This window comes from Borostomias antarcticus (genome assembly GCF_949987555.1).
Source record: "Borostomias antarcticus genome assembly, chromosome: 34".
Taxonomy (NCBI): Eukaryota; Metazoa; Chordata; class Actinopteri; order Stomiiformes; family Stomiidae; genus Borostomias; species Borostomias antarcticus.
This window is the reverse complement of record NC_140267.1, coordinates 2,729,023-2,743,444: the sequence shown is the minus strand read 5'-3', so window position 1 is coordinate 2,743,444 and position 14,422 is coordinate 2,729,023. Positions and strand designations below refer to the sequence as shown.

General features: G+C 44.9%; 1 protein-coding gene across 1 annotated transcript in view; it reads right to left on the bottom strand.

Moving 5' to 3' along the window:
- Nucleotides 1-12,175: 12,175 nt before the first annotated feature.
- Nucleotides 12,176-14,422, bottom strand: part of rps6ka2 (ribosomal protein S6 kinase, polypeptide 2) — a gene marked incomplete at its 5' end in the record, with an annotated part of 17,755 nt that continues 15,508 nt past the window's right edge. The window contains 2 exons of the mRNA XM_084460893.1: nt 12,176-12,389; nt 12,593-12,854. Coding sequence (XP_084317019.1) covers nt 12,264-12,389; nt 12,593-12,854 — 388 coding nt within the window. The 3' untranslated portion in view covers nt 12,176-12,263. The remainder of the gene's footprint in view (nt 12,390-12,592; nt 12,855-14,422) is intronic.

Genomic DNA, 14,422 nt, shown 5'->3' with positions numbered 1-14,422 from the left:
CATGACATTTCACCTTGATATTTGCCCACATCCGTCGCTGTCCATAACGCGACATTCATCTACAGCTGTCACGACTCGCACATGTGACACACATTTCTGCTGCGCACAGGATTGTGGGTCAGAATAGCCAGAAAAGCCTGCTGGCGTGCATACTGCAAAATACGACCGGATGTAGTAGGACATCCTGGTATTTTTGCCATACTGCATGTGGCATACTATGTATTGGGACATACTACATCCTGTTTTGGCATACTATATAGTAGGGTAGTATGCGATTCGGAACACAGTCTGAGTTTGATTCCAGATACAAACACATACACATGTACACACACACAGGTACACACACACACACACACACGCACACACACACACACACACACACACACACATGGCGAGAGACTCAGGAAGAGCTTCATCCCCCAGGTCATCCGGCACCTGAGTGACTGTAGCTAGTGTATATACTGTCATAACATCTAGTGTACATAGTGTTGGATATAATAATAATAATAATAATAATAATAATAATAATATATATATGTATAATGCAGATGACAATATATCTCAACCCCGGGACTATTTATAGTTAAAGAAAGTACATAATACATCCAAGCCTTTATTCAGCTTTATTCTTATATTGTATAGATTTGTATTTATTTTGTGTAATTTCTAAATTGTGCATTTGTAATTATTTGTAATGAGCAACATTTCACTGTGACTGTACACTATACTGTACGTTACATGTGACAAATAAAACCCAAATCTGAATGTGATGTACCACAGAAAGTGTAACAATTTAGCTTGAAAGGATAATTCAAATATGACAGAAAGATGTCATAGACATATTAAAAGACGATGGGAATATTGCCTGTGTCTTGTCGTGAGAGCTTCTGAGGTACTCAGATTAATCTGTCAGTGTAAACTACATTTAGAAAAAAAAAGTATATAAATAGTAGCCATACAGAAATAACGACAAGACTATCAGACAAAGGCAGCTCTAATAATGAGTGGCTGGACTTGGACTGGAGAAGGAAAATAAACTACATTCATATTCAGAGGTGTCATACAGATCCAGTGATATGATTTGATTGATTATATTTATTTTTAAGACAGGGACAAGGTACAGTAGACATTTACCCTATAGAATAGGGAGAGATGCACTGTACAAGGTTATAGCTAAACAGCTAATTTCCACCCGCAGTCCCTGGGCAAATAAATATACAGTCTTAAAATAGTGGGGCAAATAGTATACAGTAGGAGAGTTACATACATAGAAGGAATAGAAGGAATACAAAAAAGTTATCAAATAACAACTAATTGTTATTATTTACATCATAACAAACGATGTTACATCACTGGTTGTGTTATTTACGGAGGAAGAGAGATTAACAGATCAGGAAATGCAACTTCTTGGGTTCTTAACACATCCTCCTCACAATCACTCTCTCATCTCATCTCTCTCTCAATGGCTCTTGATCTCCTATCAGCTCTGTCCATCCTCCTCATCACCTCCACACTCTCTGGTAAGCCAGCTCAACTTGATTAATACTGCAATGTTCACTAACAGGACATCGAGGTATTTGAATTATGAAACAAGTTATCCTTGTACATGCTGCTACAGTCTGATACTTGTGTGAAACAGGCAGTTTGCTTCACTTCTCTTTTTCTAGTATTTGCATTTTCTTTGCACAAATAGAAAAAAAATAGTTCTAGTAAGAAAATACAGTTAAGAGGACTCCTTGTTTCTGATGCAGACTAAATTAAATCTATACAGTATATACATGATCAATTGTGTGTAAATATTAAATAAAGTAGTTGACTTATTAATGTACCTTTCTCTAGTGTCACAAACATGACAAACAGCATTATCCTACACGGTATTCAAGGTAGTCATAATCAGCGTGACTTGACCGTCTGATTGTACCATCTGACGTTATATAAGATGAACGAGTCGATGTGTATTCTGTGTTTGCAGGGATACGTGCTTTATCCACAGTGACTAAGGTCTCTGTGAAGACAGGAGACACCATCACCATCCCATGTCTTTATGACCAGGGATACAGCGACTATGTGAAATATTGGTGCCATGGAAATGATTTTGGAAGTTGCTCTTTTGTAGTAAGGACGGATAAGCCAACCAATGGAAAGGCCTCGATCTCTGACGATATCATTCGGCACATCTTCACAGTGACCATGACTGACCTCCAGATGAGTGATTCTGGTCATTACTGGTGTGCTATGGAGCAATTTGGAAATGATGTGAAGTCTTATGTGTACATATCGGTCACTCCGGGTAGGTACATGACCTTGATCTGATCTATCATAGTCCAGATGGAGCAAACCTCTGTTTATAGTCTCATCATACTGCGTAATGCTGACTTTATGTCCATATCATGTTCATATTTGTAATATTCATCATACTGTATGAACTTTGACCTCCCCAGGTTCTGACCATCTCTATGTGGACCCACAAAGGGTGACGGCAGTTGAGGGACTTGATGCCACTATACGTTGTTACTATGGTAACACTGGGCCTGTGAACTGGTGTCAGTTAGGTGGGTCTTGTGTGAACGGGGATTCTGGGAGTTTAGACGGCGTGCGGGTGGAACTGCTGCGAACCAATGGGAATGTTCTGGAAGTGACTTTGGGAGGGCTGAAACGTAGACACACAGGGTGGTACTGGTGCGCAGTGGGAGATCTGCAAATGCCTGTTCACATCACTGTCGATGAAGAAACTTCTAGAACTATCGCCACCAGCACCACCATCACCAGAACCACCGCCACCAGAACCAACACCCCCATCACCAGCACCACTGCCACCAGAACCACCACCACCATCACCAGAACCACCACCAGTAAGGTCACAATGCTAAGATCTTGGAGAGAGAGTAAAGATGACTGTTTTGTCTACATTTCACACATTTAAAAAAACTTTTCCAAACACCAAGATTTATATCGAGTCTTAGAGATATTAGATTAAATTCTTAGTTCTCTTGCCTCGTCAATGTATGACGTGCTTTAGCTGGACCTCTCACATTTGTAGAAGAAGAAGAAGAATTTGCTGAGGCAAGACACACTTCTCAACCGACGCACGACCCTTCTCTCTCCACAGGCCTAGGAGCCAACAGCCATACAGATGATGACCAGAGGTCTGTACACACAAACATTTACTTATCCTCCATTGACCACTGGAACGTTATTACAGTTAAACTGTGTGTTAGGTTCACTATTAGCTAGTTGTTTTATGAGAGGTAAGGTCAATAAAATACTGTCTAGTGCTATTGTTGACACATCCGCTACTTCCCCTAATGCCTGTGTGCATCATGGGGAAAGTTGTGAAGTAAATTGTCATCTTGCAGAATCAAGTTTATTCTCTGAATGCTCAGAATGTACAGTATAATAATACAGAATATTGAGGAAAATTACTGTTTTCAGAGAGTTTTTATTTTATTTGTGGCAACAGTGGTGGTAACTAACTAAAGCTTACCAGCTTATCAGCTTACCGACATTCATATTTTGATAATTCATATTTAGATAATTAATATGTAGGTAATAAATAATAATTTTATATTAATGAAATGAAATGAAATGAAATGAAATGAAATGAAATGAAATGAAATGAAATGAAATAAAAAATAAAATAAAATAAAATAAAATAAAATAAAATAAAATAAAATAAAATAAAATAAAATAAAATAAAATAAATATTTAGGTAACTAAATAATAATTCATATTTAGATGTGTCTGATTCATGTGAACTCTATTGTTAGACTGACTTTATTTGATAAATTCTCTGGCCTTCTTCAGTCCCTTTGATCTGAAAGCTCTCCTCATCCCTCTGAGTTTGCTGGTGCTGCTGATAGCTGGAGTCCTGGTTGCATGGAGGACGTTGACAAGACGTAGTAAGTATTGCATACTTTGAATGAGTGATTATGACTAAATGGCAAAAACAGCATTATTGTGACTACCATAATATAATATACATTATTATAACTGACAATTTATACTATCCTAAAGTCTGCAGAGAAATGTGTGTATTGTTGCTTTATATCAAGTGTCTGTGTCTTCGGTGAGTACTGTACATACATGAGACTGTATTATTTGATATTAAAGCCAGCTAAGAAGACTTTTCTTTTTGCCACTGCTTTCTAAGAGGAGTTATGTTTATCAGTATACTGCACTGTAACTTTTATTCCTGTATTCTATTTGTCCTGCTTTTTGTTTTAAATGTCTATCATGTCTTTTTTTTGTTTTAATGCTTTTAATTTGTCCTGCTTTTTGTTTTAAATGTCTATAATGTCTTGCTTTTTGTTTGAATGCTTTTAATGTCTCATGTAAAGCACCTTGAATTGCCCTGTGGCTGAAATGTGCTATAAATAAACTTGCCTTGCCTTGCCTAAGAGTAACCTCCCTTCGTTCATTTCAGACGAGGCGAAGGACCACGCTCTGACCAGCCCAGTGGTAAGATACAGTAATGGAATGTGTTCTAACTGTAACTGTTAAACCCTCCAATCAAAACACACCTCAACACCCAAAGACAATTCCCGCAGACTGATTTCCCATCAGTAGATGTACAGTAAAGTACACTATCCTCTGTGAGTTTTCCACTCGCAGTACCAGAGAAGTGAACGGTTTCGGCGTTCAAACTCTCTTATTTCTTCCAACCCGCCAGAAAGCTGGTAAAGCTGCCGTCTTTCCCTCAATAGCAGTTATCTTTCTTGTTCCTCTGTGAATCTGAGGTGAATCTGAGGTGGAGGTCAAGTGCGTTTCTCCTTCCTTCAGATCCGTCAGAGTGAGGAAGACCTCGAGGTGCTCTACAGTAACGTGGTTGCTAAGCAGCGCGGGACTCAGGTAAACACGTTACACATTTAATACTGTATTTCTACCGTTACACGCTCACATTCATGTTTGCATCGATGACGTGAGCGGTGTGTGAGGACTACGGTTTAAAATTAGCCAGCTGGCTAAAATCGGCACTTTTACTGAAATATAGATTAATGTGTACTAAAATAAGTACAGAACAGCTTTGTGTTTTTTCTTCACGAGCAGGACCAACCCCCTGACAACAGTGTGACCTACAGTTCTGTCGTCATCAAAGACAGGGCCCCGAATAAGGTATTAATGACATCTATTTACAAGATAGTAGACCAATTGCCTCGCTCGCTTTCATTCAAGGTATAAGAGAATGTGGCTGAAGTCCAAATCAATACCTGTTCACCGTCACTGACATTCATACGGTGCCTGTTTTTAGGTATAGGTACTGCATTTGTAACACGCTCCCCATCCAGTTCTTACACTGGCCCGGAGCGCCATTCACACACCAATGGCGGCAGCTGCCATGCAAGGCGCTTGCCTGCTCATTGGGAGCAATTTGGGGTTCAGTGTCTTGCCCAAGGACACTTCGACAGGTAGTCAGGAGGAGCCGGGATTCGAACCACTGACCCTATGATCACTGAACGACCCGCTCTACCAACTGAGCCCCATTTTACCATATAGATAGAGGGTCAAATAGAGCAGGGTTTCCCAACCTGGGGTCCGGGCCCCCCTTAGGGGGGGGGGGGGGGGGGGGGGGGCGCCAACGATGGCAGGGGGGGGCGCCAGGCCCCAGACAATTTTGTCAATGAATCATGTTATTGACATGTCACACAGACATTTTAACAAAATACATGATTATATCTGATGAAGGGCCAAAAATTGCCACAAATTCCATCAGGTGTAAGTTAGGGGGTCTCTGGGGGAGAAAGGGGGGGAACCCCTGAAATAGAGGGTATGTTTGCAGTGAGGATGAGCGTGACTAACTTGTTCTGTGTTTTCGCTTCACTAGGACCAACCTCCAGACAACAGTGTGACCTACAGTTCTGTTGTCCACAAAGACAGGGCCCAGAATAAGGTAATAATGACTTCTTTTTACAAAGTAGTGTTGTGGAGCCGAGCCTCGCACGGGTCCGCCCCGGGAGAGACTGGTCCCGCGCTACTGCAGGTGCCGGCGATCAACAATCAAGCGCACCTGCCCTCATCAGTCCGCCCGACTATAAGAAGACGCCGGCACCTGCATTCGTCGCTTAGACGTTCGCTACCTATGTGACCCGACCCCGTCTCTCCCGGGACCTTTTTACCGACTCCCCGCTCTCCCCGGCTTCCGCGTCTCCGCTCTCCCTCGTCCCTCCCTGGTTCCTCGGGCTTCCACGCCGACCCCCTCGCTCCCGGTGCTTCGCCTGCCCCTCAGCTCCACGTCCCCTCGCCTCCTCGCCCCCTCCCTGGTTCCTGCCTCTCCACCTCGCCGGATCTCGCCCCGGTCCCCAGACCACGCTACCACCAGCCTCTCTCCCTTCGCACGCACATTTCCACACACCTCTCTCATTCCCACTCGCACACACGCACAGACATCCCCTGCTGAAGAACACACACCATTACACCACACACACCGCACCATACATTCCCCCCATTGCTTCACCTCCCCCTTTGTTTTTGTGGCAACAGTTATTTCCCCTATTAGTTATGAAACGGCCTGCTGGCCAAACTCTCCCCTGGTTTCCGTCTGTGTGGAGATCTAGCCACACGGGTCCTTGGTACCTGAGCCAGTCGTTCACAACAAGTAGTAGATCAACTGCCTCTCTCTCTTCCATTCAGAATCAGAATACGTTTATTGCCATGCACTTTTGCTTTTGGGTGAGGGGCATAACATTTAGACAACATTAGACAGGGTGCAGGGATGAGATACTGTAGAACAGTGACAGTGCAAAGTAAGTAAGTAAGGAGTAATAAGTAAGTAATTAAGTATCCTCCCCCAGTAAATATTGAGCGTCAAACACGTCATCTCTTGCTTTCTGTTGAGTTTTTATGCCCAGTTTGTGTTGCATTAGCTTGTCTGCTGCCTTCTAGCTGGTTAACTAATACTAATAAATGTAGTCATTTTCATTTAATTTTAGTCAAAGCCAGGGGCCACTAGAGAGGGGCTAAAGGGCCACATGTGTCTCTGGAGCCACAGATGCAGGCCCCTGGGCTGGTTCATATGTTTGGATGTAGTCTCAACGCCAGACCCATTAGAGTTATTTCGCTGATACAACTACGTAACCTACGCTAACTACGTTACTGCATGTTGCAGATCTCTCTATGGGTCTGGGACACTTCATGCAAAAATCTGGTGTTCAAATCCTGCCATACCAAACAGTAACGACTTTTGCGATCAGTTGCTCCCACCCATATCGTGAATCTAACCTGGACTAGCGTTTCTGATTGGCTGCTACGACCTGTCACTCTTTCCGTTGACTCGTCGATAAGCCCTCAGAACACCAGCTTGGGCAGCGATTCAACGTGATATTTGAGTCTGGAGAGAGACTAGTTTGTATGTGATCTATCTCTGGTTCTAATTGCGTTCTATGGGTCTTCACCATATGGAGTAGGCATAATGTGTAGCTGTGTGTGGGTGTGGGCGTGACACCCATGTGTGTTATAATATGTTTAGGTAGAACTGTGTGGGCAGTTCGTATCTAAAGGACACATCTCATCTTCAACACACAAGGTGGTTCTCAGTGTCCATGGTGGAGGTGAAAGAAGTTAATAGAAATGTCATCTTGTTCTCTCTAGGTTTCTATCTCTGTGTTTCTTTCTCCTTCTCTCTGAGAGAAAAGAGGAGGCGATCAAACTGGGATGAGTGTGACTAACTCGTTCTGTGTTTCGCTTCACTAGGACCAACCGCCAGACAACAGTGTGACCTACAGTTCTGTTGTCCACAACAGCGGAGTCCAGAATGAGGTAGTCCTGACCGTCCGTTTAAAACACCAACTGCATCTCTGTCTTTAATTCTGCTTCATAAGAGTGTCTGAAGTCCAAATGACACCTTGATATGCACCTTGACCTACGGCTGCACAATTAATCGTGAATTAATCGAAATCGCAATTATGACCTCCGCGATTAACTAATCGCAAAAGGCCGCAATTAATAGGATTAATAATTTTGCTTTGAATTGAGTGTGCTAGGAATACATGGACGAATGACAGGCGCTTATGCTGTCTGACCAATCACATGCGTTCCCGCTGAGTGCGCAGCAATTTCACTGAGAAGACAGATAGCAGTAGGGCAAGACAAGTGTCACAAGAGTACCCGCAGCCGTGAGAAGTGAAAAAATGAGCGAAAACGAGGTCAGTGAGTTAGTAACAAGAAAGGGATCAACGTCCGTGATTTGGGAGCATTTTGGTTATTATATATTAATATAATATATTAAATATTAATCGCAATTATTAATCGCAATTACCATTTTGAAGCAAATAATCGCAATTATCTTTTGTCATAATCGTGCAGCCCTACCTTGACCAGCGCCTCCCTCTGCCTGGTTCTGTCTCTCCAATAGGCCTCTGCACCAGCTGATGATGAAGATGATGATGATGATGTTGTCTACAGCACTGTAACTCCACAACAGAGATAGGTTAGTGAGTAAACACATCCTGGCAGAGATCCATCCTTGTCTTCTCCATTGCTGCACTTTTAATCACTTATTCTAACTGTCTGATCAGTACGGAAGAGCATTAGGGCCAACAACTGAGTTTATAATTTTTTTAAGCTTCTGAGTTTAAAGTCAGTATTTCTGAGAAAAAAGTCAGAAATAACTTCTGAGATTAAAGTCAGAATTTCTGAGATTAAAGTCAGAATTTCTGAGAAAAAAAGTCAGAATTTCTGACTTTAAAGTCAGAATTTCTGACTTTAAAGTCAGAATTTCTGAGGAAAAAAGTCAGAAATAACTAGTGAGATTAAAATCAGAATTTCTGAGAAAAAAAAGTCAGAAATAACTTCTGAGAAAAAAGTCAGAATTTAAACTTTAAACTCAGAAGCTTAAAAAAAAAAAAACTCTGCTGTTGGCCTTAATGCTCTACCGTAGATCAGCTACATACCTACAACATTTTGAAATGTGTCTGATCTCTCCAGCAGGGGGCAGCAGCCCAGCAGTCCCTGGGTCCTCAGCTCCAGAGACTGCATTCCGAATCGCATACTTCTACTACTTACTACCAGTACCTACTACAGCTGCCCTTAGAAAGTACGTGCTTTGCAAGCAGTAGGCATCCAATTGGGACATACTACCTTGTCATAACATTGCACCTTGAAATTTGCCCACATCCGTCGCTGTCCATAACGCGACATTCGTCTACAGCTGTCACGACTCGCTCATGTGACGCACATTTCCGCTGCGCACAGGATTGTGGGTCAGAATAGCCAGAAAAGCCTGCTGGCTTGGATACTGCAAAGTACGACCGGATGTAGTAGGACATCCTGGTATTTTTGCCATACTGCATGTGGCATACTGGGACATACTACATCCTGTTTTGGCATACTATATAGTAGGGTAGTATGCGATTCGGAACGCAGTCAGATCCCGGAACATGCCTGGGGACCTCAGTAGGACAGGATCTACATGACTTTATGTCCAGTGGTTTGTAACAGGAACATGACAGTTGTGTATTTATTAGATCTCAGAGAAGGTATTGAATCCTAAATTGCCCGGTGATGAGAACTTGTGTCGACGGTCCTAACTAAGATTGTGTCAAAGCTGAGTCTTCTGGACAACCTTGTTGATGCAGAGGTCAAATTAAGAGTGGTGGTGATCATTCTGTCTTTTTATTTTTAGCTTGTATCTTAATATCTCATTTTAAACCTCTAAACATGTTGCATAGTTACCCTGATTTATATTTATATATACATACATTCATACATACATATAGACATTTTTCTTATATATTGTCAGAATTTTTGTAAGAAAAATATAGTTGAAATTATAGATTAATCTCATTTGAAGTTTAGCTAATTCATTTGCACCACTTTTAAATGTTTTCATTGTTTAATTCATGGAAATATCTCCAAAGTCTGGCATGGGCTTAATTGGAACGAATGTACCCTGTTGTGTTTCAATTCATTCCAGCTCTGATGCATCAATCAATCAATAAATCAATCAATCAATCAATCAATCAATCAATCAATCAATCAAAGCTTTATTTATATGATGTCACTATCAGATGGCGTGCTGCTACGAAATTATTTGCGATGACTTTGTTGAACTAGAACCTCCTAACATAAAAAAAAGAACAATCCCTAATGTTTATGTATCGCTTTATTTGTAAAGTTTGTCATGCAAACCCGTACAAATTAAACAACATGTACAGACGGAGTATTACAATGCAGCTGGTTTTACCAAGGTTAAAACTCCCTCAACCTTGGATCAAATAGTGACCTGCATGTCCCTCCAGGGGAAGGTCAGCTACTGGCCTCTTCACTGGTGACAGTGACGGACGGTGGGTGTGTAGCGCCCCCTAGTGGACCTCCACCCCCAACCATCAGGCTTACTGTCTCTGTTCTCTGACTGTGGCAGTTTGGGAGTTTATTTTGGACCACATGTACAAAACAAAACAGTTAAAATGAAACAAAATAAATGAAAAATCCAATGAGTGAAGCAGGAGAAAGGTTGCCATCTTCTGTATTTGAATAGCTCTTCAATAAACGAACGTTCGTAAGGCTCGCTGGGCAGTGAGACATCCATGGCTTGGCTCCACTGCGTCTGTCGGCGTCAACCGTCAGCGTCAACCGTCAGCGTCAACCGTCAGCGTCAACCGTCAGCGTCAACCGTCAGCGTCAACCGTCAGCGTCAACCGTCAGCGTCAACCGTCAGCGTCAACCGTCAGCGTCAACCGTCAGCGTCAACCGTCAGCGTCAACCGTCAGCGTCAACCGTCAGCGTCAACCGTCAGCGTCAACCGTCAGCGTCAACCGTCAGCGTCAACCGTCAGCGTCAACCGTCAGCGTCCGTCAAAAACCAAGAAATGAACCTTGTGATTCTCTCTAACACGTGTCCTAACTGCTTGCGACGCGAGCAGCAGAACGCGACAACGCACGCTTGCTGTCCAACTGAAACCGTTAAATGTCCTGTTCTGTTACGTCATTTGTCTATATTGCCAACTGAAGACAGTTAAAGAATGAACGCCTGTCAACGCGAGCGACAGGAGGGAAATAGGAACAGGGCGAGCGTCAGAAGGGCAGTTAAAACGTCGCGCCGCTTCGCGCTGCGTCGCTCGCGTCCAGTTATTCTATTGTTTCTATTGTTCCAGACAATAGAAAACAAAGCAATGGAACGCGTTTTGTCGCTGACGCTCGCTCGCCTCACGTGTAGTTAGGACACGGTGTCACGTCGGACGCCGGGCATCGAACCCAACGCAACGGTGGATTAATTTCCTCAGCGTCTGATGGTTGTTGGTTGACGCTGACGCGGTTATCTTACTGCTGTGACACGTTTTTCCCCCGGGGATCAATAACTATTGATCGATCTATCTAAAGCACGTGCACTCTCAATCCCTGCATTCGCTGGCATGTCGGCCGAAAAGCTGACGAACATATTTCACAAGCGGCAAACTGGTGACGTACTGTACTGTACACAGATGAATGCACATCAAACAGTTTGAGTACAGTCCAGGAAAACATCTACTCAACACAAAGTGCACTTCAAATTTAAAAAATAAATAAATAATGAATAACCACAGAAATAAAATTCCTTCTTGTGAAATATGCAAATACAGTAAGTCGCCTTTTCACATGAAACCTAATTGGAAAGTCTGACTGCCACTGATATACTGTAAATGGTAAATGGACGGCACTTATATAGCGCTTTTTCACCTTAGCGGCACTCAAAGCGCTTTACAATGGCCTCTCATTCACCCATTCACACACACATTCACACACCAATGGCGGTAGCTGCCATGCAAGGTGCTAACCTGCTCATTGGGAGCAATTTGGGGTTAGGTGTCTTGCTCAAGGACACTTCGACATGTGGACAGTCGGAGCTGGGATTCGAACCGCTGACCCTTCGATCAAGTAAAGACATTACACGACACAGTCACAGTGACCGGTGGATTCCTGCCGCCCAGTCCTTCTGTCTCTCCAGGAGCAGATCGGTAACAGAGTCACAGGGAACCAACGTCGGCGCGATCGACGTCGCTGCCGACGTCAGTTTAAAAGAAAAAGGAGAAGAACTTCAGCTTAGTCTCTCCAGCCTCGTACTTCTGTCATAGTCGTGAGACCGGAGGGAGTCCCGTGTCTTCGTCTGTCCAGCTTTGTCTCTCCTGTCTCCTGGACGTCTCCTGGACGTCGTCACCTGCGGGGGCCCCCACGCGTGGCCCCCCACGCGCGGGGTTTCTACAGGCCTCGCTGGTCCTCTGTCCAGGCCTGAAGGTGGGGTGACTGGCGGGGCGCGTGGAGGGGTCGTGGAGGGGTCGTGGAGGGGTTGTGGTGCTATAGCTGGGTGGAGGCGAGTCTCCTCATGCCTCTCCTCTGAGCCAGACCCGAGGAGAGAACCGGCTCTAGCTTGGGCGTCTGGGGGCAGCGGTTCAGGGCAGAGTAGGTAGCGACCATCGCCCCCTGCAGGCAGCAAAGGAGAGGGCGGGTTAGATGTGGTCCAATTAAGAATGCCGATGCTGGATAGTTTTACCGTGTGTAGTTACAGGTCTGTCCATTGGGTGGCAGCATCGTACATTGATCATAAAAGCAAAGAAGTAGAGGAGGACTCCGTTAGAGTGTTAGAAGGTCAGAATGTCCCGACCCCTGACCTCTAACCCTCTCACCTTGACCAGCTGTACGTCCCGAGGCTCCAGCTGGAGGCGGCTCTGGGACAGCTGGTCTCTCTCCACCACCCAGGGGTGTCTGAGCACCTGGGGGGCCGTCAGTCTCTGGTGGGGGTCCACGTGGAGCATGTGGGTCACGATGTCCTTGGCGGCGTCGGACACCGCGTCCCAGTTCCCGCCGGCGAGGGCGTACTTCCCGCTGCCGATGCGTGCCAGGACCTCCTCCGCCGTGTCGTCGGGCCCGTTGGCGAACGGAGTGAACCTGGAGGTCAAGGTCAAGGTCAAGGTCAACTTTATTTATAAAGCACGTTTAAAATCAACCGAAGTTGCACCAAAGTGCTGTACAATATATAAAATAAACTGGAGGACCAATCGGACGTTAGAGGTTACTGCTAGCGTGCAGAGGACAGGTTTCAAAACGCCTCACAGCTCTGTGATCAACCGTGTTATAGTGAGGTTGAAAACACGTTTGGTTGTGAGATTCCAGCTGTTTTCTAGCCGGAATACAAAAGATGTACGGTCTAGATGTACGGTAAGACAGACAGGCAGGCAGGCAGGCAGGCAGGCAGACAGACAGGCAGACAGACAGACAGACAGACAGACAGACAGACAGACAGACAGACAGACAGACAAGAGATTTTAATTTAAGACTGATTTATCCTCCACTCAGAACCAGTTACTCTGCTTCTACCTGTGCCTCGGACCCGGACCGCCCCATAATCCCTGGTCTAGTAATCCCTGGTCATCTGGTCATCTCCCTCGGTTTAATGTCCCCCCTGGGGGGAGAGTGTTGGTAGTCTGGAGAGTGTTGGTAGTCTGGAGAGTGTTGGAGAGTGTTGGTAGTCTGGAGAGTGTTGGTGGTCTGGAGAGTGTTGGTGGTCTGGAGAGTGTTGGTGGTCTGGAGAGTGTTGGTGGTCTGGAGAGTGTTGGTGGTCTGGAGAGTGTTGGTGGTCTGGAGAGTGTTGGTAGTCTGGAGAGTGTTGGTGGTCTGGAGAGTGTTGGTGGTCTGGAGAGTGTTGGTGGTCTGGAGAGTGTTGGTGGTCTGGAGAGTGTTGGTAGTCTGGAGAGTGTTGGTGGTCTGGAGAGTGTTGGTAGTCTGGAGAGTGTTGGTGGTCTGGAGAGTGTTGGTGGTCTGGAGAGTGTTGAGGGTCTGGAGAGTGTTGGTAGTCTGGAGAGTGTTGGTGGTCTGGAGAGTGTTGGAGAGTGTTGGTAGTCTGGAGAGTGTTGGTGGTCTGGAGAGTGTTGGTGGTCTGGAGAGTGTTGGTGGTCTGGAGAGTGTTGGTGGTCTGGAGAGTGTTGGTGGTCTGGAGAGTGTTGGTAGTCTGGAGAGTGTTGGTGGTCTGGAGAGTGTTGGTAGTCTGGAGAGTGTTGGTAGTCTGGAGAGTGTTGGTAGTCTGGAGAGTGTTGGTGGTCTGGAGAGTGTTGGTGGTCTGGAGAGTGTTGGTAGTCTGGAGAGTGTTGGTGGTCTGGAGAGTGTTGGTGGTCTGGAGAGTGTTGGTAGTCTGGAGAGTGTTGGTGGTCTGGAGAGTGTTGGAGAGTGTTGGTAGTCTGGAGAGTGTTGGTAGTCTGGAGAGTGTTGGTGGTCTGGAGAGTGTTGGAGAGTGTTGGTGGTCTGGAGAGTGTTGGTGGTCTGGAGAGTGTTGGTAGTCTGGAGAGTGTTGGTAGTCTGGAGAGTGTTGGTAGTCTGGAGAGTGTTGGTGGTCTGGAGAGTGTTGGTAGTCTGGAGAGTGTTGGTGGTCTGGAGAGTGTTGGAGAGTGTTGGTAGTCTGGAGAGTGTTGGTGGTCTGGAGAGTGTTGGTAGTCTGGAGAGTGTTGGTAGTCTGGAGAGTG